At 38.7% G+C, this 22,707-nt stretch overlaps 1 protein-coding gene across 3 annotated transcripts in view; it reads right to left on the bottom strand.

The window, feature by feature from the left end:
• The window catches only part of ABCC8 (ATP binding cassette subfamily C member 8), a 73,222-nt gene that overhangs the window by 13,161 nt on the left and 37,354 nt on the right, over positions 1-22,707 (bottom strand). For all 3 annotated transcript variants that reach the window (XR_011679308.1, XM_071427857.1, XM_071427858.1), the window contains exons 17-29: positions 18,933-18,968; positions 17,342-17,377; positions 13,933-14,031; positions 13,040-13,124; positions 12,299-12,379; positions 10,152-10,289; positions 7,710-7,835; positions 6,939-7,038; positions 6,092-6,339; positions 5,383-5,543; positions 4,153-4,222; positions 3,340-3,497; positions 2,117-2,209 (exon numbers count right to left, since the gene is read on the bottom strand). Coding sequence is in view for 2 of the 3 variants with exons in the window: in XM_071427857.1 (XP_071283958.1) it covers positions 2,117-2,209; positions 3,340-3,497; positions 4,153-4,222; positions 5,383-5,543; positions 6,092-6,339; positions 6,939-7,038; positions 7,710-7,835; positions 10,152-10,289; positions 12,299-12,379; positions 13,040-13,124; positions 13,933-14,031; positions 17,342-17,377; positions 18,933-18,968 (1,431 nt within the window). In the remaining variant the exon portion in view is untranslated. The remainder of the gene's footprint in view (positions 1-2,116; positions 2,210-3,339; positions 3,498-4,152; positions 4,223-5,382; positions 5,544-6,091; positions 6,340-6,938; positions 7,039-7,709; positions 7,836-10,151; positions 10,290-12,298; positions 12,380-13,039; positions 13,125-13,932; positions 14,032-17,341; positions 17,378-18,932; positions 18,969-22,707) is intronic.

The following is a 22,707-nucleotide window of genomic DNA, read 5'->3' as shown; positions in this document are numbered from 1 at the left end:
CTAAATCAGGCATTAGTGTCACCATGGCAGGGCTAGGGAGCCCTTCCTCTCCTCAGGGCTCACTGCCCCCAGCCCTCATTGCACAGACATGGCCATGCTGCTGCTGCAACCAATTCAGCCACATTTAACTCCCCTATCTCATACCATGAGGAATTGTGTGAGGCAGATAGAGAATGTGAGGCAGATAGCCTCAGAGAATGTGTGGTATGCATCATGAGTCAGTCATGCACATGCACGTGGAACAGGGATGCAAAGTTACCACAGTTGCTGGATCGATGCAAAAATATCTGAATTTCTCTTCAGAAAGTGTGTCCAGATTACCAGGGTTTTAGGAATACAGACAAGTCTTTGCAGAATCATTCACATATACATTTTGTTGATTGTTTAACACAAATGCTATCTGAAGTATCAAAATAAACTATAAATCAGGCCAGGGCATCTGCTGAAGGTGTTTTTGTAGGCACAGCAATTGCTGTCTTTCTGAACTCCCCTAGATTTTTTTGTAAACTTCTTTCCATATGCATCCTGAATAAATCCTCACCAAGGGTAAGGACACTTCATGAACAACTGGCACCTCCTAACAGAATTAATTCCTGAGTTAGTGTTATTTTTAGGGATGCTCACGCTAGCAAGTCTAAACTCCACTCCTGCTAATATGTTAGGCAGCTGAAAAGCTACACAGCCCTAAAAATAACTGGGTTAGCAGCTGAGGCAGGAGGCTGGTAGACAGATGGAACACAGAACTCACTGAACACACATGGCTGGCTGGGTCAGAGACACATCACTTACTGCAGGATTTAAGAAAAACGAGGCACCAAACACAATTCTTTGACAGAGGAATTAATTCCAAAGTGACAAGAAGAATCAAGAGGGAATGCTCTGACAGACTGAAAATATTAGCTTGATGGCATTGAATATTGCTTTCTGTATCAACACCAGAAAATATACAGCCATAATGCTTCAAAGATACTCTTGATCAAGTAAAAGGATATAGGAATGAGAAAAGCAGACATTAAATGAAAAATTCAATTTTCCTGCAAATTGAACATGGATATAACTACAAACCATAGAACATTGCTGGCACTTAATGAATTAAATATTCAATAACAGTAATTAATGGAAAACATTAAGTTGCTCCATCATTCTTGCGTAAGCTGCCTTCAGTCCAAAAGAAACAAATTCTTAAATTGGTTATTCTTTCTTTGATCTATTTATAACCTATTGAAAATAGTTTAAGTTACCTTTGTGCATTACTTCTATTACAAAATGACAATTATAGGTTAGGAAGAATAAATAAACCCTACTATTTCAAGGATAGAAAGGTAGCAGTAATAATTAACTGACAAACTATGTAGACATCATCTAGATGAGAATCTAGTGGAAAAATTGACCTTGTTTGAGTCAACTGAGAAAAGACAAGAATAGCCCTGGTTCAGGGAAAGCAGCTGGTAAGCTCAGCAGTGCTTTTTTATTGGTACCTCTGAGGTATCAGCATGACTGCCAGTTTTCTAACACACATACAGAACCCAGGCACGTTATCAGGTATTCCTGGGCTGCCCTCCTGGGAGCTTATGTGCATGGAAAAACCAACCAAAACAGGCAAGGAAATACTTTGTCTCCAGCTTGTGTATTTCCAAAATCAGTGTTAACACCCACATTTTCAGCTAGAAACCTGAAAAACAATGCAGGGTGCTACTGTAGCCTCTGAAGTCAGCAGCATGCACAGCTCAACTGCCCAGGACATGGACACAGATTAGTCTGTACCAAGTTGGTGCATATTAGTTCTGCCATGGAAGCTGTCCAAGCCCATCATCTGCCACACTACAGGCTGTGGTAATTGCAGGCTAATTTAGCTTCCTAAATCACATTTGCCCTCAAGTTCTTTTTTTCAGGCTGCATGCAAGTGTCTGGACAGCAACCACAGGGCAGATGACCCACATGTGCTTGTTCTTTTTACACTGACTCCTCTACATAGAAAAAGCTTAAAATTCTTCAGTGGTTGACATCCTCCCCACCCATATTGTGAGGACTCTAGATCTTCCAGGCAGAACAGTGTAAGACATAACATTATCTCACTTTTGAATATCTATTTTTCTTAAAAAAAAAAAATCTGTACCTGAAGGCTCGGATGGTTGTAAGACCTTCAACAGTCTCTGAAAAATGGGACAGTAATGGTAGCTGAGTGCTGTCATCCAGCTGCTGCAGGTCCCTGGAGATGGTTAGGAAAAGAATTTAGTAAAAAACGAGGTCTGTTGTGCAGTTACTCTCTTGACTCAGGCCCAGGGAGTGAAAAGGAATAGCATTGCAATAGTCACACACATAAGGTTCAGACAGATTGCAAAGCAGTGCTAGAGGGGAATGAATTCCCCAGCAGGATTTTTCTTTTAACATTTAAATAGCTGGAGTTCTGAATGGGTCTTTTCCCTTCACTGCCTTCCCTCCTTTCTCCTACATTCCTTTTTCTTGTAGTCAATGTTTTATTTATTTAAACACCATTCTGTCTCTGTACTGAACATCAATTTAATGGAATGCTGCAAATTGGAGCTCAAGTTAAGCAGAAGACAAAGTGCACCCCCAGATAACAGCACAACTACTGAGCCAACACTATCTCATAAACTCAGTAAATGGGAGTCTGCACTCATTATTAAGTTGCATTTCTCAATGTCATATTTAGTCCTCATATCAGTAAAAGCACATGTAGGTGAAATCTGTTTAGCCTCAGTTTCTTCCAGCAGGAAGTAAATTGGTTGCAGACTCCCTCTCAATCTGTGCATATATGAGGGGATATGCATATTTTTGCATTGCTGCAAATATTTCACAAGAGGGAAACTATCATCTTAGGAGGAGTAAGGTTTCAGATACAATTAAAATTTTCATATTTTTAAAAACTAGAAGGCACCCAGAACAGGAGAGGAGACTCATGCACACTGGATCCTTAATGGCTAGCAGTACCAACATGGTGATGCTGCATTCTGTTAAGTCAAGGAAAGGCTGCATATCTCCACTTTCACCTGCACAGGCAGATTTCAGTTTCCCTGTCCACATTTTCTTGCATGCACCCAGCACATAACCCTTGGGGGAGGACAGAATCCAGCTGGGTTTTTTTTGTGTCCTGTGAACTCCATAAACCTTTGATCATGCGGAGTCTGCTTCATCACACAAGTTCTGCTCGAAGAGCTGCCGACAAAGGCACTTGTAAAATGACACATTTCCATTGCACTGGATTTGTCCCACTTGCAGCCAGTGCCACGGCCTTGACAGGACCAAATGTGAGCGTGAAGCTCCCCTGCACCGCAGGAACTGTCCCCAGTGCCAGGATGGAGCGGGTGGCGCCCTTACCGGGAGGCGACTCGGAAATACTTCTGGATGAAGTAGCACATGATGGCCAGGGGCACCAGGGCGATGAGGAACATGGGTGTGACGTAGGAGATCACTGCAAGGGCAGACACACACAGCAAGGTGGAGCGGCTCAAGCACTCCAGGGTAGCTGGGATGTGCTGTGCAGAGAAGAAAAAAGCGCACAGAGTCTTCCATAACATGCCAAGCTTAAAACAACTTAAAACAACTTCCTTTTCCTTTCTCTTGCTTCCTCAAAAATTTTGTTCCCTGTGTATTTTAAGCATACAGGCCTGCTCTTGAATTTACCAATGGGTTTTGGAGGTATCTGAAAGGATTTCTGTGAGGCTGCTTCACATCTGCATTGTGGAGCACAATCCTCATGTCAGAGGATTACAGATGGGATGCAGTAGATGATTTTAGCAACTGCATAAATCCTGGCAGTGCAGTCTGGGGTAAGTAATAGTAATTTGAATTTCAGTCATTTCTATTCTGGGCAATAGCATTTGCTTTTTTCTCATTTAATTTCCACAAATGAATGTGTTTACTCACTGACAAAAAAGTAGATACTCTTTAATTTAGGGATATCACTATTGATCTTATTTTGCTTCCCATTTCTATACAGGACATCTTAGCAAAATAAATCTTTTTTCAATGTGCATGTAAGATGAGGGACTCATTCAGAACTGAGAAAATCATGATGCAAACTGATACAGTCAAAATTATAGCTCATCCATAAGCTTCACCTAGATAAGTCAGTAAAAAAATGAAACCCCACTTTTTCAACTTGAGAGCTCAAAAATATTTAAGCAGTACCTGGTCAATGGTATTGCAATCAGCTGAGAATCTGTTCAATATACTTCCCAGAGGAGTTGTTTCAAAAAACCTAAAATGGTGCAAGGAATGGCAAAGTTTACAATACTGATATTAGAACTGATTCATGTTATTTTGTCTTCTCTAAGTTAGTAACTATATCACAGAAACAAGCAAATAAATTGACAGCTGTAGTAAAATTTCTCATTTTGCTCAGAACCTATGGCTTTCCAATTAAATGGAAATGTCTTGAATTTACAATCACAAGCATGAACCTACAACCACTTGGAACCCTACGACTGCAAGCATGTCCTCAGCTCCCTCTACTGTCTAAGCCATGGACATCACATGATTACACTTGAAAAAAATCCTTTCAGACTTGAATTTGAAGCCACTTCAAAAGGAAAAATTCAAAAGAAGTTAAATTGAAAAGCCTTGTATCTTTCTGGGAACAGAAAATTGTAACAAAAACAACTACTGTTGGAATAATATATTAAAAGACATTTGGATATGGAAAATGAACTATATTATTGTTCTGCAACTATTAGCTGTACCATAACTCATGTGGAACCTGAAGTCTAGCCCGGAAAAAAAAATCTAAAAATAAGTCTGAGGTTTTTCATGTATGTGATTTTTCCATGTTCTTTGGGTCAAATATAGTTAGCTTAAAAATAAGAAGTTTTTTTTTCCTAGAGCTGCAGGTTTGAATCAAGCTTTATCTTTCCTTTCATGCACAGGAAAAAAAACTTACGCAGGACAACCAAGGCTTCTGCTGGAACAAAGTACATCCCAGTATTCTCTAATGATGCCTCTAATGACACTTGTCTAAGCTCATTACCTTTCCTAGACTTGCACAATCACTGCCTGACAGTAAATATTTCCAGTGATTAAGATGAGGAAGCATACTATGAATTATCTGTACCACGTATTGATCAATAATTGTATTTTCTCCCTAATTAAAAACTGCCAAGAGAAATTAAACATGCAAGGAAGTAAATCTCTGAAGTCACAGTCAGACAGGAGAGGCATTTGACTTGTGTCTAGGAACTCAAGAAGCCTGGGTACCATTTTCAAAAACTACTCAGAAACTTGACACCTGGTCATTTCTCACTGAGATCTTAAAAAAATTGCAATGACAATCATTTCTCAGTAAAAACTGCACTTAGGAGACTGTCTTGAAGTAAAGAAGACAAAATTACTATAATAAAACTTTTATTACAATCAAAGAAATACCTCATTGGAGCCAAAATAATTTTATTTAGTAAAGAAGAGTGTAGCTTTTTGGTGACTTTCAAGCCAGTCCACTCCACTGCTATTGATGTGACAAGACATAATACGATGCCAAGGCAGCAAAGGATGCTGAAAACTTTTGAATATTGAGAATGGTCAAATTCCTAAGAAACAAAGAGCAACACAAATATTCACTTTAAATTACATTTAAAATATTATGGTAAACACAGAAGCACAAAAGTGAAAAAATGTGAGAGTATAACCTTTTTGCTCCCTAAAATAATCTGTCCATGATTTTCATTCATCTTAAAGCATAATTTATTACCCTTTGGAGAGGGAAATGATTGCATGGAAATAAGTGAAATCGGAAGTTTAAATTCAAGGAACACCATAAAAAGCCCAGGTTGCTGTGAGAATGCAACAGTGCGGGGAAAACAAAAAAGAACCCTGATATCAAAATTACTTTAGAAACCCAGCTTTAAAAATACAATATATCAATACACTATATATCAATATACAATAAGTCTAGCAAAAGGAGAACGCACCAAACTTAACTTCATTTTACTGCACCGTCTGTGCAAAAATGTACTGAGCTTCAAAATACCCTGGAATGATTCTTTTATAAAAAAACAGTACATTGCATACAGATCTTGGAGCGGAGGTTGACAGCAGGAGAAAATCATAAGAGGAAGGTGAAGAAGGCAATGCCTACCATGCACTGGGAGCAGTTTTTTGTCTCGGGCTCTATCTTGATAGAAATGGCATGCTCGGTCCAGAGCGCCAGGCAGTAATCAATGGCCACCATGACCGTGTGCTTCAGCAGCTGGGACAGGAGCAGCAGGGGCAGCAGGAGGATCCCTGCTGCACTCAGGTACTTGCCACAGGCTCTCCAGGGCATCTTGGCTCTCTGATGCAGCACTGAAGACAGGTTGTCTTCGTCATCACTCTCTGTTACTTCTTCTGCAAGGTGCAAGAGAAAAGGACAGCCAAGCTGACATACATCTCCAAGGGACTGGCAAGTGGTAGCTACAAACCAGGTCTTCCCATCCAAGATAAAGGGTGGCTTTAAGGTCAAAGCACCTGCTCAGAACTGCATGCATTAACCTGCTAAACTAAATAGCAATGCATACTAGAAAGATGCAAAAACCCTCAGCACTTGGTGATCAATTTCTTCAACCACATTTTTGCAATGTGAAAGCACTGGCTGGATAAAAATCAATTGCAATCTTTTTCCTTTGTAAAACCTTAAGCAAATATGTTTAGCTATTGACAAGTGAAGTTCACCCAGCATATTGTTTAATATTATTCTTCATTCATTATTAAATCATATTTGCCTATAAGAAAAAGCCTCAAAAGTCTGGAGGAAGAGATGACTTGTGAATGCTTGCAATCACACTGGTCCAGAGGACAAAACAATGGAAACAAGCACTCCTATAAATCACAACTCACATGAAAAATGTTTTGATCTCCTGCCAGTTTGAATGGTGTTAATTCATTCTAATATCATTTAACAGTGAAACAGTCATGTACTGGCAGTGGGCTCAAAGGGTGCCCTTTACCTTCATCCTCTTCATCATCTTTCAGCAATGCTTCCCGGGAATACATCGTCCTCCGGAGGTTCGTTCTTTCCAAAACAGGGTTTTCCTCAATAGTTGTTTCCTGAAAAAGGCACAACTCATGTGTTTTTAACCAGATAATTAATACAACAAAATTGATACTTGTGATAAAACTCAGTGAAAAATAGTAGTGGGAATCTCACAGCAGGCAGCTGTAAGTGATTGATTTTCTACCTCTGTATAAAACCAAAGGACATAAATTAAATATCTAACATTCATTTCAGGTTGTCAATCCCAACCCTTTTGGAATCTTAACTTGGAAAGTTATCCTGAATTATCAAGATCTAACATTAATAACTCATTCTTCTTGTGTTATAAGTATGAAAGACAAAACAACTTCATCCTTTAGGGAACTTGATAGAGCCAAATCTGCAAAGTTTCCACCCAAGGCAATGAATAAATTCAGGCATGTCTATAAAACCTACTGTCAATAATAGCAAAGCTTTTCCTAAAATGGCCATATTTATATTCCTTAGGTGACGATATTTTGATAGGGCTTCCTATCAAGAATGGATTAGAACAGTACCAAGGAAATATGACATGTCCAGATGAAGGACTTTATCTTGAGATAAATAATAATGGTAACACCAATACTCATTCATATTAAGCTAGACATCACACACAGCATGTCAATTCTTGTTAAACCTTTCAAACTAAGGCAAAAAAAAGCACAACATTTTCTTGCACATATTGATTGTCCTGCCCATCAAAAACCTTCTCCAGCTCTTGGTCTTGTCGATTCATTAATGTCTTCCAGTGTTCAAAGAGCTCAGTCTCTGATTTCTGAATGTCCTTGAGCGTTCCTTCTCTCTGGATGTTACCATCTTTCATCGCAATTATCTGAAAAGTCAGAAACACAAGCGCTGAGATAAATAGCCAGGTATGTCGATTTATTTTACAGCTATGTGTCTGTGCTTTGACAGGATTTTCCCTTTTCTTAAATAAATCATATTTCCACAAACAAGTCTGTCTTCTAAAAAGACAGTGGCATTATCTCTTGGCTCCATCCCCTTCATTCAAGATGCTGAAAACTCAGAAACTTCCTGCACTCCATGTTTCCAGCAAAGGCTGCTTTTAAGAAAGAGGAATGGGATCCCTGTCAGCAGATCTCTTCCTAAATACAAGTCATTAGCAAGATAAGATTTTAGAGCTCTCTTACCTCCTAAAAGGAAAAAGCTTTTAGCAAGACATTGAGTGCAGGAGGTTTTGCCCTCATTCAGGCAATTAGATATGAGCAGGCTGGCTCCTTCTCTGATACCATGGACTGATAAGGAAGAGCTAGGCAATTTGAATCCCTAAAGCTTTAAAAGCATAAAATAGTGGGCACAGTTTGGGAAAGAAAAATATCTATGCAAGACAAAGTCTGCAGGGAGCAGTTTCCAGTTTGTGTCAGTAACTACATTACACACAAGGGAACTACCACCAGTCTGGGTCTGACAGGAACAATTGGAAAATGAGGCATGCAGATTGCTAACCCCCATCATTACAAAACAGTTAATGCACTATTTATTTTTCTCTCCCCCTGGAAACTCAGAAATTTCCACAGGCAGGGAGTGGGGAAATAAACTATTTCATTTATTGCTAAGAATTTACTTTCAATTATTGCTATGAATTTGCACCAGAGAGAAGGTAAAAATAAAGAAAACAAGGATATTTTTGTGATCAATTTATTCAGGAAACCTGCAACTGGGCTGGACCTTGAATTCTTCTGAGGTTTTGTTGAAAAGATGTAGGGGAACCATGACATACATTTCAAACTATACTTTTACTTAAAATTTCTTAATAAAATAAATATTCCCTCTTCATTCAATTGGGTAAGAATTGCTTAGGATTAATGAAACTTACACTTAGGGAAAAAACCTGAATTATTTTTTAATTTTTTTTTTTAATAAAGTTTATGCAAATCCTTCCTGTGCTACTGTTTGAAACAGTATATTTTATTAAAAAAATCACACATTTAGAAGATAATAAAAATAAAGCAATTTTTGTACATCCCCTAAAACACCAACATCCAGAAATATGTCTTTTATTCACAAAGAAAATTAAAACAATTACCCTGATGAACAGCCATAGCCTTTAAAAAATTGCAGATATATAACAATAAAAAAGAAGAAGTTAAGATGGACCTCAAAGGGAGGGGAAGAAGGCAGAAAATTCCTGTATCCCAAGAGACACTAATTTGAAAACCAGGACTGTGTTGAGAACAGTGGTAACTCTAAAGGTAAACAAACAACTGAGGGACAAGGTCACAGCAGAGACCATAAATAACAATTGCTGCCCACCAAACACCTGATCAGAACAAGATGAATGTCTATCTGCAACTTTATACCAAGCCAGCATGAAGCTCAGGAAGCAGCTGCAATATAATTATTTCTTGAGACCAGGAAACTGCTGCTATAGCCTGTGCAAGATGTGAAAGAGAGAAGTCCTGCTGGGAGGTATAACTGCAGTCATCAATCACCATGGGCCAGGAGACCTGAGAGGCTGGAAAACTGCAGGAGTAAGTGCAAGGCCAATGGGAACCAATGAATTAAAAAAGAAAGAATCCAAACGCCTAAAAATTCCCTCTTCATCTTTGACATTTCCAATTAAAAACTGGTATAGAAAGCATACCTCCATTTTTCCCCCTTTAAAGTAGAAGATATAAAAAAGAAACCTAACAATCAAATACTACAGATTTCTTAACATCTTGCCCACACACAAAGGGTGAAAATGTTCTTAATATACTAGTACTTACCATAGGGAAACACTGGGTTTTTTCCTTATATTTCCACACCTCTCAATACCCACCTTGCATAAATGAACCTTTTCACAGAGGCAAAGGTGTTGCTCAAATATTTCACTGTTTTGAGATCAAAAAATTAGCCAAAATTTTTCAATATAAATAATGTTTTGGGATACTCAATATATTTTAAATGTTACCTGCTTTCATAAGAGTGTTAAGAAGCAGCCCTATGAAAATCCAACCTATTTAGGTGTTCCAAGATGGGAATCTCAAAATTATGGCACCCCGAACTGGCTGATTTTCAAAAGATCTTTATTACACATCTTCTCACTGAACTATTACTTGGTGGAGAGATGAAGTGAAAGCACTGTTTGCAGCAAGACATGTTCCTGCCATGTTTTTTCCTCCACAGAAAAGTTGAGGCTCCTTACCCAGTCAGCGTGGGGCAAGTACTGCAGCTTGTGAGTCACCAGCACAACCGTGCGCTTGTCCTCCCGCAGCATCTTCAGGATCCCCTCTTGCATGAGATGGTCACTCAGGTGGATATCCAGGGCAGAAAAAGGATCATCCTGTCATGAGGATAAGGGGTCAGCTTTTGGAGCTAGAACTTGCAGGATCCAAGCAAACTGACAGGTTTTAATACCAGTAAAGCCAGGTAGATCAACAGAGACACGCAAAGAGGCCATCAGATCAAAATTGTGAGCAACAGTTTTCTTAATTTACAGAACACCAAAACTTGAACTGTGTTTTTGCACAGAGCACTGAGTAACACCAGCTGTGTCAATTCTACAATTCTGTGGGGTTTTCTGGGACCTGCTCCTCTCTCCAGATGAGTTCATGGCCCACACAGCTGGAGAGCATGGCTTCTGTCAGGCTCCAGAAAATGTCCCAGAGTGGGTCTGTGGCAAATATTGGATTACTGCTCCAGGGATAGGGACAATGAGCATATTTCTGTTTCCCTTGAACACCACTGCCTTCAGTTGTTGGTTTTTTGTTTGTTTTTTTTCCATAAATCAATACTCTATTAACAAAGAATCACAAAAAAAAATCACAAAAGAAGTAATATTAATCATTTTGCTGACTCAGCTCAGATGTTTGATTTGAGACTTACATTATCTTATTGAATCAATCAATTATATGCAATTCATTTAGGCACAAATTAATCTGTACCATCTTTTGGAAAACTTGTCTACCTAATCTTATTTATATGGAACCACAAACCTTGTGATTTGATTTGATATTTCTGCTTGCAATAGTGATACTGGCTGTATGATTTACTTAGTATTACTATTTCACACTATAATATTGCACTAAACCCAGGCTTCATTAGAAATCAAAAATATCTGAAATTAGCAGTAAGATAAATATGGCCACTTAGATTCTAATAAACCAGAGCATCACAACATAAAACACCTAGGAAGTGCTTTTGAAACACAGTAACTTCATGATCCAGAATTTTCTCTCAAAACTGTGTGTGTGCACTGTGCTCACTGAGTGAGGATGTTGTGAGCTCTGCTGCTGCACTCTTCTGACCTGGTACAGACCTAAACATCAGCCACATGACATTTGTACTTGGGAGAGCGAAGTTTCACAGGTATTTCTTTACAAAACCAGCCTTAAAAGAACTGAGTGTTTGCCAATACTAACATATAGGATTCTTGATTATTTTCTAAATATTAATACTGGAAATAAAGATTATTTGTACGTGTTTTTCCATTGCCATAAGAGAACCTGCTGCTATTAGGAGTTTATTGAGTGTGCTGCACAGAAGGACAAAAAGGGCAAAACCAAGTTACAGACCAATAGTGGATCAGCTGATTTGCAGCACCTGATCCAACTGTTCCCTACTTTCCTGCACTCTGATCTTTGCCTGGAAATGTCCTACAGATGAAGAAAGCACAGATTGATCAGCTTAACTACAGGGAAATGTCTAAATAGCCTCCCTTTCTTTTAGGGATGACATCTAATGTGCACAGCTTCTCTAATCCTACATGATTTATGTCTCACTGTCATAACAGCTGGATTCAAGCCTTCTAGAAAACTGAGCTCAAGAAGGAAGAGTCCTAAATTGAAAAGCCAGCAAGCTCACTACAAGTGAGTGTGTAGGATGCATCTGTTTTCCCACCTGTGAAGGTGTCACTCTCTTTCCATAGCTGAAGCTGGGACAGGATATACAACAGGCAGTTCAGGGTGCAAAAGCAGCTTAGTTTGTTGCAGAAAGGAAACACCCCAGACATGAGGTAACATTAATTTTAGGCCTGAGACAGCTTAGGAATTTCATGAATACAGCTGAAATTATTACATTTCTAAGACCCAAAAATAAAAGCAAGGGTCAAATTGAACTTTTAACACACTGAGAGGATAGGCATCAGCATTTCAATGTGCAATACCTGTCTGTCTGCAGCATTTACAAAATGCTTCCTACCTGCAGGCTAGCTGACAAGAGATATAAAACACACAGTGCACATTTGGCTCAGCTCAGTGAAACACAATGTTCAGCATGTGACCCATGAAATACTCTAAATGAAAAAGCAGCTCCTTCTTCTGCATGGAGCATAAACAGAAGGGCACTGCTCACCAGAAACACAACATTTGTCTGCTGGTAAAGTGCTCGTGCCACGCTGATCCGCTGGCGCTGCCCTCCAGACAGATTAATACCCTGGAGATAAGCAGGAGAGAAACAATCAGACAGTTAAAGAAAACATCAACTGAATATTCATATTCCTTATTCTGATTGCATTTTCCACAGAAGACTTTTCTGGGCAGGGAAACATGAGAATTTTTTCCAATGTGTGGGCCTGTAATGTATCCTTGTGGTGTTTTAGGGGGCATTTTTGGGGTTCTTTTGTTTGTACCAGTGCCAGTATATGCTAGAGTAAATTGTTTACAAATCTGTGACTTCTGTTTCCATTCTCCTCATTCCCTAATCTTCCCTGATATGATAAAGCTATTGAATAAACACCTGCCCTTCTGTAAATGAAACAGCTCTAAAAATATATCTATGTATTATTATTATTTTTTTTCTGTTACTTCTGAAGATACCAAAAAATATCCTGTTAAGTCAGGATATCTGCAATAGCAGCTGCAGAATAGTCAAACATTCTGATAGCAACACACTTAAATCATTGCACCTCACATAAATGACAGTGTTTCCATGTTCACTGAGCAATGAGCTTTCAGACTAATGACCCAAACATACACTTAACTAAAAGATTACCTTTGTTGCCAAATAACCTGTAAGGTTTTAAGAACCAACAAAATAATAAACCTCCCTCTATATATTGAAACCAAAAATAGAAGTCTGTAGCTGTTTACTGACCCTCTCTCCAATCTGGGTTTGGTCTCCGTGAGGCAGAATGTCAATATCAGGCTGGAGGGAACAAGCATCAATTACTGCTTTGTACCTGCGGAAACAAAAAAGGCAACAAAATCCACACAGATACTGCTGGAGAAGCACATTTCCTACCTGCAGAGGAACAAAAATTAACCAGCTGGAAAAAAATCACACAGTGGAAAACATATTTGTTGGACACTAATTGTTCTAATGGGATCTCTTTCAATCACAGGCAAGTAAGTAATATTTCAGCTTAGAAAATAGCTGAGCTGAAATCTTATGTTAGCTTCCCAAATAAAAATGTTAAATAGTTAAACCTAGGAAAAACAAACATAGCTTCTTTCAAGGTATATTGCTATTTTTAGCAGTTGGTTTTCACACACAGGGCCTTTGTTTCTTGTTTCAATAGCCAAGGACAACAGAAAAAATGAGTGTAGGATGCAAATGCATAATCAACCACTTCTTTTAAGGGTGGGGAATGGAATTCCAGAAACAGATTTCTAAGTATTTTACAATGTCTGGTGGGCATTTATACTGAATAAAAAGGCAGCCCACTAATTCTTTACAAACAATATTCCCACTCCCAAACAGGTGATGTCCTTCCAGGAGAGGCAAACTAGTCAATCACATGAGAGAACACTGCATGCTAAACAAACACAGTCCTTGGAAATGGAAACATTTGTGCACCTGAGTTCAAGTGAGACCAACCCTGTCCCCTGTGTCACTCAGGAAAAGCGTGCTCAGAGGGGGAGGTTGTCATGTACAGGCAGGTGCAGGAGGTTTGTTCCTACAGAGAGATGAGGCCCCATGTGTGACCCACACGACCCCAGTATTTATGGAAAAGGGGAGTAAAACACAGCAGTGCTGAAACCTGTTACCTCTGCTTGTTAAAAGAGCTTTCAAATGTGATATTCTCTTCCACTGTGGCATTGAGCAGCCAAGGCTTCTGGGATGCATAAGCTACTGCACCTCTTTTCCTGGGAAAAAAACAAACACAAGAGTTCCCAGCTAACCAGTGAAATTGCTGCTTTTGGAAACTATTTTCTTGTAAATGAAGAAACAAATAATTAGTCTTTAAAAATACTTTCCTTTCTTTCTTTAGGACAATCAATAGCTTTTCCATCATGGAAATACATAAGATGATAAATCTCCGACAGAATACTGGAATTGTTTACCCAACTGAATTTCACTTTGCTCCCTCTTCTCCTACTGTGAGGTGGGATTTGGAGAGTCCAGCTCAATAAAGCTGTCTCTTGAGCAGAGTGGATGGCAGGAGGAAAATTACCAAAGACTGAATCCCAGCTCTGTTTGGATAGATTAATAAAAAACTAAATGTGTAGCAGATCACTAGTTAGGCAGCACATTTCAGGAGGGGCATCCTAGCAAGATAAAGTGTTTGAAAAAGATCCACACAATCCAAACATGCACAAAGGAAATTCCCTGTGCCATTTCCCCCCCCCATTCTTAGAAGAGAACTAGAGTTAGAAAGTAAATTAGTCAGTCATTTCTATGCCTATAAAGGCAAGAAAAGAGAACACAGACAAAAAAATATTTGCTAAATTTCCCCCAGTGAAATGGCCCTCATAATGTGTCATCAGAAGGGACAATTTACCAAGTAGAGCCAACAGGATCTTACTCACTATGCACATATTACTTAACAGAAAGGATTAAATTATTATTATTAGTAGTAGTAGTAGTAGTATTGGAAAGTTCTGCCTGCTGGAGAATTTCTGCTTTTGCTGTGTTGCATTAAGGCAGAGCTGGGAGAAAGGCAACATCTTTTATCAGAGCAACTGATACTTTTGGAAAACTCATTGGCATATCATCCTTTCTACAGAAAAGGTAGATAAAGGGATCATATCCCTAAAAGCATATTTGTTTTCTTCCTAGCTCTATCAGCTAATCCAATAAAAAGATAGGACCTCTCACCCAAATGTGGCCTTTGTCTGCTAGACAGCCATTATGGCAACTTATTTCTAGCTGGACCTGAAAGCACCTTAAACCATGACTTGACAAAGTACATTTTATTTCTCTTTATAAGTTAAGGTCACTTGCCCTGCTCATATTTTTTCATGCTTTTACCAAGGTTGTTTAGAAACCAAGATACAATCCAATTTTTGTTGATGACCTGAAAGAACACACAATTCCTCTATTCTGCTAACATGCTTCCAAGTTGAAATTTATGATGGTTCACTAGAATTTCATTATGCTTTATACATTTTCTTTACTGGAAAATGAAACATAAATAGCTAAACAAAAGGAAAAAAGAAAGACAGAAAATAACCCCTAGGCAGTCCAGCCTTCAGCCCCAAAATCTAATTCAAAGAGCATTCAGGTCTGCCTCAAGAAAGCAGCACTTTTTCAGTTTGTATGAAATTTTCATCCTAATAATTGAGAAAAAAATGCTCTGAGCATTCCAAGATGAAGATGTATTCCCTTCCCCTCCTTTTCATTGCTTGAAACTGTGACTTTGCAGCTCTTAATTCTCAATGTGATCAAAAAGTTACTGCTAATTTATTTTTTGAAAAATATCAGCAAATTTGTGAGGAAAGCATTTACAACTTTTGCAGAAAGTGTTCTTTGGTTGAGTGAAGATATGGGTCCTGCCAGTGTGATGCACTCCATGCTGAGAACCAGCACAATGTCTGGGAATATCACTCACATTTGTAATACATTCTGCTTTTAGGACATCAGTGAGAATTCATTACTGCAAGGAACTTGGCAACAGGCAACGAGCTTGCCAAAACTGATTATAGACTGAGGATTTAGTAAATTTCTCTAAATTAATCCCAATTGCAAACTGACACTAGGATGGCATATCAGGACTGAACATATTTTGACATAAACAAAAAGTCTGCAAGTGCTTGCAAGCTTCTTTTTCACATATAATAAATCTATTGCATGTCCACAGTGCTGCATACAGTAGAGAGAATCAAACAATTGTTACTGAAACTGTGAGAAACACATGGCTGAGAATCCAGAGAACAAAATATTCTGCAATGGAGTGTGCAAGACTTGCTCTGAAAGTCTGCCTTGAATATCCATAAGGTTTCACAGTTTTAGGACTGAATGCAAATCAATGGTTTAGGAGACACAGGCCTTCAAGGCATCATTCTGTGGGTGGAAGTGATTGCTTCCTGTCCCCAGACTGCATAAATAACCACGTGTTTCAGCAATGGAGTGTGTTTGTTTCCCCTCTGATAACACAACAGACTAACCATAGACTCTTAATTATTACAGAGATGCAGACAGAAAAATTCAGCCTTGCAGTAAATAGGGAAAACCTTCACTGAGCTCCCTGGAGACTATGAACTATGTCTAATATAGAATCAAGCTGGTTTACTAATTATGAATCAGGTTAATTAATCAGAAACAACACTGTGAAAAGGAACAACATTCACTTCTTTACAGTATGGGTGGCTGAGCACTGGAACAGATTGTCCAGAGAGGGTGTGGAGTCTCCCTCAGTGGAGATAGTCAAGAACCATCTGGACACAATCCTGTGCCATGTGCTCTGGGATGGCCCTGCTTGAGTAGGGAGGTTGGAGTAGATGACCCCTGTGGTCCCTTCAACCTTAGTCTTTCAGTCATTTTGTTGTGAAGACCGTTTGCTTAAACTTCTTAATCTATCTCTACTTTCACATTTCATTTTGTTAAGTACAGGAGGTGCAGTAGATCTTCAAGATCAAACCCAAATAGTTAAGGGACACTCATCTACGAATCTCAGTGCCTTAATAAACCTAGCAAATCTGAGATGTTGGCAATTTTTAAAAGCAAATAGATGCACTTAAAATGCAATGGAGTTAGGATTATGATGATGGAGGAAATAATATATTGCAAAGTCTTTCCTGCGTGTTTTGGGATTGCTGACTACAGTTTTGTTTTGATTATTTTGCACAATTCATTAACTTCTACTACCAGTCAACTCAAATCCAAATGCTCTTCAGATATGAGAGAAATGTGTACTGTTCTGCATTATAACTGCACATCCAAAAAATATGCTTCTTGTATTTTCAGCTTCATGGAAATATTGGAGCATTCTGGTACTGCCAGTCCTGAGCATTCTGGAAGAAATCTTTCTGCCATTATTAAACTTCAAGGGTCACCTGTTTGTTTTTTGGTTTAGATCTTGCACTAGCTGCATACAGAGACATCCTCTTTGTCTTTAAGGGGGAATATTCAACTCATTAAGTGCAGAGACTGTTGAACAATGTTCACCAAGTCACAGAATGGCTGAGTTTGGAACAGAAACTCTGGGGCTTCCCATTAATTTTTAAAATGTTGTACCTGACTTCCATGTCAACAGGAGATTCTTTCTCTGGGCTGTAGAAAACAAGCACAAGGGGTTTTTTTTTAAAAAAAAATTCAGACAGTGCAAATAACACCACAAATTAATATAACTATGCTATAATTAAAAATACAGCAAAATGACTGCATAACAGAAATAAAGCTCTTTTTATGCTAAAATTCTGTGCTACGTGATATTGACCTAAAAAGGGTAAAGTTAAAGCTTCAGTTTGGAGAAGTGCTAAACAACCTTGTAGAAAGGCTTCAACACCTGTGAGTAAATGCTCAAGACCTCAAAAGACTTTGACCCAAAATTCTCTTCTGAGAACACCAAAAATGTTCTACAGGATGTTAGTGCAACAAAACCACCAAAGATATTACAGCACTTAACCAAGCAGGATTCCCAGAACATATGATAAGATAGGTAATTTTTTCATCCAGTCTAATATTCTTTCCTATCTTTTAATACTCTTGCCATACTGTTGTGGATGCTATCTAACTCTTCTCCATCCATTTCCATACCAGTTTCAAACATGAGACTAATTCTGACCATACTTCTCTTGTCTCTTAATGGCTTCAAACGGTTTCCCTTCAGCTTAGCCCAGAAACATCAGTCTCTGAACACAGAAAGGACTGAGTAAGATTTCAAAGTAAGTAAGTAAGATTTCAAAGGACTGAGTAAGTAAGATTTCAAAGTATCCTTTACCATGAGGCTTAGATACAAGGTACATCAATGTTCCTCTTATACTACACACAGATGGGAGCAGCAGTTTTGCAGGACTCAGCCTGACAACCAGGCAACAAGTCTGAGAAATAAAGTACATGGGAGAGAAGAATTCTCTCTGGCAAATCTAAAGAAAAGGCAGGGGAATAGCTGGAGAATCACAGAACCAAGAAAATATTCTGGTCAGTAAAAGACACAGGATTTAGCCTAAGTCAAGGTAAGGGAGGCCATATGACACTGCTGATTTCAACAACAAAGTTCTCACTGAGTCCAGCAGGAACAGGATCATCACTTTTACAAGGTTTACCATTCTGGAGGTTTGTGCCCCAAAGTCAGAAAGCTTTGTTCTTAGTTGTTTTGGTAAGTATTCCAAAAATCCCAGCTGAGCTATGTTAATCAGGTAAAAATAATTTCTCTGCCAACAGATGGACTAATCTCTTACTCTCCACACTTCCCTGCATGTGCCTGAAGAATGGTAGGTGGGAAAACAAACTTATGACAGGATGTGAAAAAATGAAGAGAAGGGTAATGAGGAGAATTTGTTTTAATAAATGAGACCTTTAAATACTTAATACCATTTTTCAAAGTGCAACATAATCTGGTTCAGATCTTTAGAGAAAGATTTTCAAAGACATATCAGGATAGAATTTTCAAAATCTCCAAATGGAAATGCTTTCATAACAGAAATCCAACTCTTATTTTCATAATTTGCATAAGTGCTTTCACAAATTGTATCCTGAGATAATGCAGTTAAAATGTCACTGATTTTCAGAATTCTGACTCTATATCTTAAGGTTTTAGAAACCTTTGGTTTTTCTACTGCAATCAATTCAGCAGGAAAGCCAACAATGGCATATAATACCATACCTGAAATCTTCCCCCGTCTCACTGTCAGAAGTGCAGCTGCATCACAAATAGAAAGCAAAGATTGTTTACTTAAGTGAGCACAAGCAATCTGCCCCAGAAAGAAAAACTATTAAATTCCACTTAGTGCACAGGCTGCAAACATTACTTATCACAGGGCTGCAGTGCAGCATCTGTTCCTTCTACACAAACTGACTTGATTTCATCAGGCAAAAAGATTTGGTGACCCTTTTTTACCTTATAAACATTAATTTGACTCAAATAAAATCACCTCCACCCTGTCCTGAAGGTGCTAGCAGAACTGAGAAGTCCTGCTGTGACAAGAATGATGTTCCATTATAAAAAGTTCATTTTCTGAAAAACCAAATGATAATTTGTGATACTGTTGAGTTTTTTTCCACAAGAGTAACTGCATCTTTACAGCATATAATGGGTTACTGTGAACCCCAAACCCCACCTTCAGTTGCCACATACTGTGTCCTATGCCAGCCCTATCCTTGGGGTGATGTGCTTGTGTAAATGTACGCAGGTCCAAAGGACAGACAGGTTTTGGTTTTGCTATTTTTGAACCTTCACAAAGATGTTCAGAGTTGTTTTGACAGGATGACTGGGCATACTTATTACTGATGCTAAATTCAATTCCATTCAAAAGAGTGAAAAATCTGTGAGTCAAATGATATAAACAAAATCAAGGAGGAACAAAGTCTTTGATGCTTTAAAGAGGACAGTCTCATTAACTTTGTGCCAACACAATTTGCTTATAAATATCCAGGACAGAAAACTATACCTGCAGATTAAAAAGTTGGTTTGAGACACTTCCATAAAATTTATGCATAATAAGCAATGACCATATCTAAATCAAATTACTGTACAATTTGAGAGCACCAAGCAGCCACCAGTACCTTTACTCCAAAGGTCTGCACAAAGCTTTTCCACAGTAAACTCACACTCTACTGGTCCTTAGTGACCATGTGAACTCAGTGGTCCAGTCTCCAAACACCCACAAGCCTGTTGCATGTCATTAACTAGAAACACATTCTTTACAGGAACTGGTGATAGGCTGAAATAGAAAATTCCTTTTCCAGCCCTTCTCTGCAGGACACAAGGACCCTGAACCAATTGTAATCAATTCCCTGATCTCTGTTTCTGCTCTGTAGCAGGAAAACAATTATTCTCCATTTGGAGTTTTAGCACAAATTTCTCAACCAACTTTTCCACACTTGTCCTATCCCTTCCTTCCCCCTTTTCCTGCATACTCTTGGCAATTAAGGATGTTGAAATGTCAAAGTAACATATGTTTGATAATGAGGTCTAGATCTAATTTGTCAAGGTACTTCAGATGTCTAATGATGCAAAGATGAGCCTACTGAGATTTTCAAGCCTTCAGATTTTGATATCCCCCTTAAGTAAAATTAAGTACTTGGATATTGCTGAAAGCTCCAGTAAACATGTATTTTAAAAGACAAATTTACTATGTAGGCATAAAAACAACTTAAATTTTTTAAAATTAGATTAAACCAGTCAACTCCACACTAAGATGAAAACCTACTGTTAACAACCTTAAATCTCTATCTTCCTTCACGTTAAAAGGACTCAAGATTCATATGCAAGAATGTATGTCCTGTTTAAAACAAATTACATAATTATGTTTGAGCAACATTAGGTCAGTTTTCTGATATTATTTACTCCAACAAGACTTGAACTGGGACTACTAAAAGTGAAATACTGCCCAGAAGAATTTAGTACGGCATATACTACAATTATTTATTCAAAAACAGGTCAAATAATTACCATTTACCACCTGCACAGAAGGTAAATAATGAATCTCCTATTTTTCTTAAATCCCTAAAGATATTATAAAATATTTATATTGACATGCTTTCAGGCTGTTTTGGACAAGAGGCATTAATCTGTGCTGAATTTTCTGGACACACACTGTAACACAACAAAAACATCACAAATGAGCCATGGTTCACTTCTGATTATCTCCAGGTAGCCCAAGAATAAACTACATTACTTTTTAAGGGTTTGAAAGAATTTTTGTAAGAAACAAGAAAAATGATATGCAGCTAGTCCTGTTTTATTTATAAAGCATGGAGGCAAAGAGTGGGGAAATAACTTGTTATCCATTAGATCAAGGAAACGGCCAGGAACAGCATCCAGATTTCCTGAGCACTGAGAGACATGTCAGCAGGATACATCCTTCATCTTCATAGCTATGACCTTGGAGGAAGGGAAGGGGAAGGAAATTTGGATGAACTAATTCAGGTCTATTCTATAACATGAATGACTGAAGCCAAGCATTCCCAAAGAAAGAGCTCTAACAAGGAACTTAAGAGATTTTGGTGACACTTTTCATTGCCTGAGCTGGGGCTAACAGCCCTGATGATTACTTGATAAGACTACTCTCCTTGAACCTGGGATAAGGTTGCATGTTCCCAGTCAGGCATTAGTATTTTCTTATCAAATTAAGGGACCTTTCATCTGATAGCTTTACAACACAACTGTGCAGCCCACACTGGCTGCATCCATCACTCTGAATAGACCAGTGCACATGGCAGCAGCTCTGAAAGATGAGACAACACCTAATCGGCCCCAGTGCAGCCAGCACTTACACTGCTCAGATTGTTCAGCCACAAGTCCCTTTCTACATATCTGACAGATAGCACAGCAAATGTGATAACAACTGAATTGCACCTTGTGATACTTTGGCACATATAGAAGACATGAAAACCAGTTCTGACCTTTCCACTGTTGCGAAGAACATACTTCTAAACAAGTGCTATTTAAAAACACAGCACAGTTTCTGATCAGAAACATCATGTCATCTGTTTTAGTTTAGCATCAGACATTCAAATTACACTTCCTAATCATGTTATGTCCTCTGTAAAAAATTACAGCCTTGCTGAAATGAAATTAGTTCACCTAATAAGGCTGCAGGGATTCTGTATGGTTCCTCACCACAGTCTGATTTTCTGCTTATGGAAGTATATTCTCATGGATAGATCACCACATTCTGGAACTTTGGCTGCTGTGCTTCTTTCCCTCACTAGCTGAAAGGGTCAGCTTCTCATGTTTCATTTTCCCCACCTATAAAGTAGACAACTTTCCTTCCACAGATTATTGCTACTAAAGCACGTGCAATTCTGAGTAGTGCGACTGGCTTACACATGAAGGCTGGATATAAATCATATCTCTTGGCAAACACTCAAGGAATTTAGAGAGCTCTTCCACAAAATCACTGCAGAATCCACTGCATAAGAATGACCCTCTGTCTATCAGAGTGTGTGGATTTGATTTATAGGTAGTCTGGTTTTCCTTCATTCCCAATATTGGAAATAAAATGAATTGTTTCTCTAGGTACTTCTGCAATATGTTGAGCTTTACCTATATAAATAATCATAGCCCAAAGGGCAAAGTGTGGTCTGTATGGGTAGGAAGTCTGCTACTGTGAAACAAACAGGCCAAAAATGTTCACACACATTGATCAAATTGTGTATTAGAGATGGCAGGAATTTACTGGAAACCATATGCAGGAGCTGCAATATATTTTACCAGCTGTCACCTTGCCTGAGGGTCAAGGGAACAAGTCCCAGCAGAAGCTGTTGGAGTTCAGTACCATCTTTTCCCTCCCTTCAAGGCCAATACCCAAGTCAGACATGAGTGGAATCTCTAAGTGGCTATCAGAGTGCAGGTGCTGTGTCCCCTTGGGGAAGGAGGGCAGGACGTGGCTGACTCACTCCTGTCAGAGCAGGGAGGATGCACTGGGGATGACTCT

Source organism: Agelaius tricolor, unplaced genomic scaffold (assembly GCF_023055355.1).
Source record: "Agelaius tricolor isolate 1412-34295 unplaced genomic scaffold, bAgeTri1.0.p SCAF_5, whole genome shotgun sequence".
In the NCBI taxonomy this organism is placed as follows: Eukaryota; Metazoa; Chordata; class Aves; order Passeriformes; family Icteridae; genus Agelaius; species Agelaius tricolor.
The sequence above is the reverse complement of the archived record's forward strand: the minus strand, read 5'-3'. Positions and strand labels throughout refer to the sequence as shown.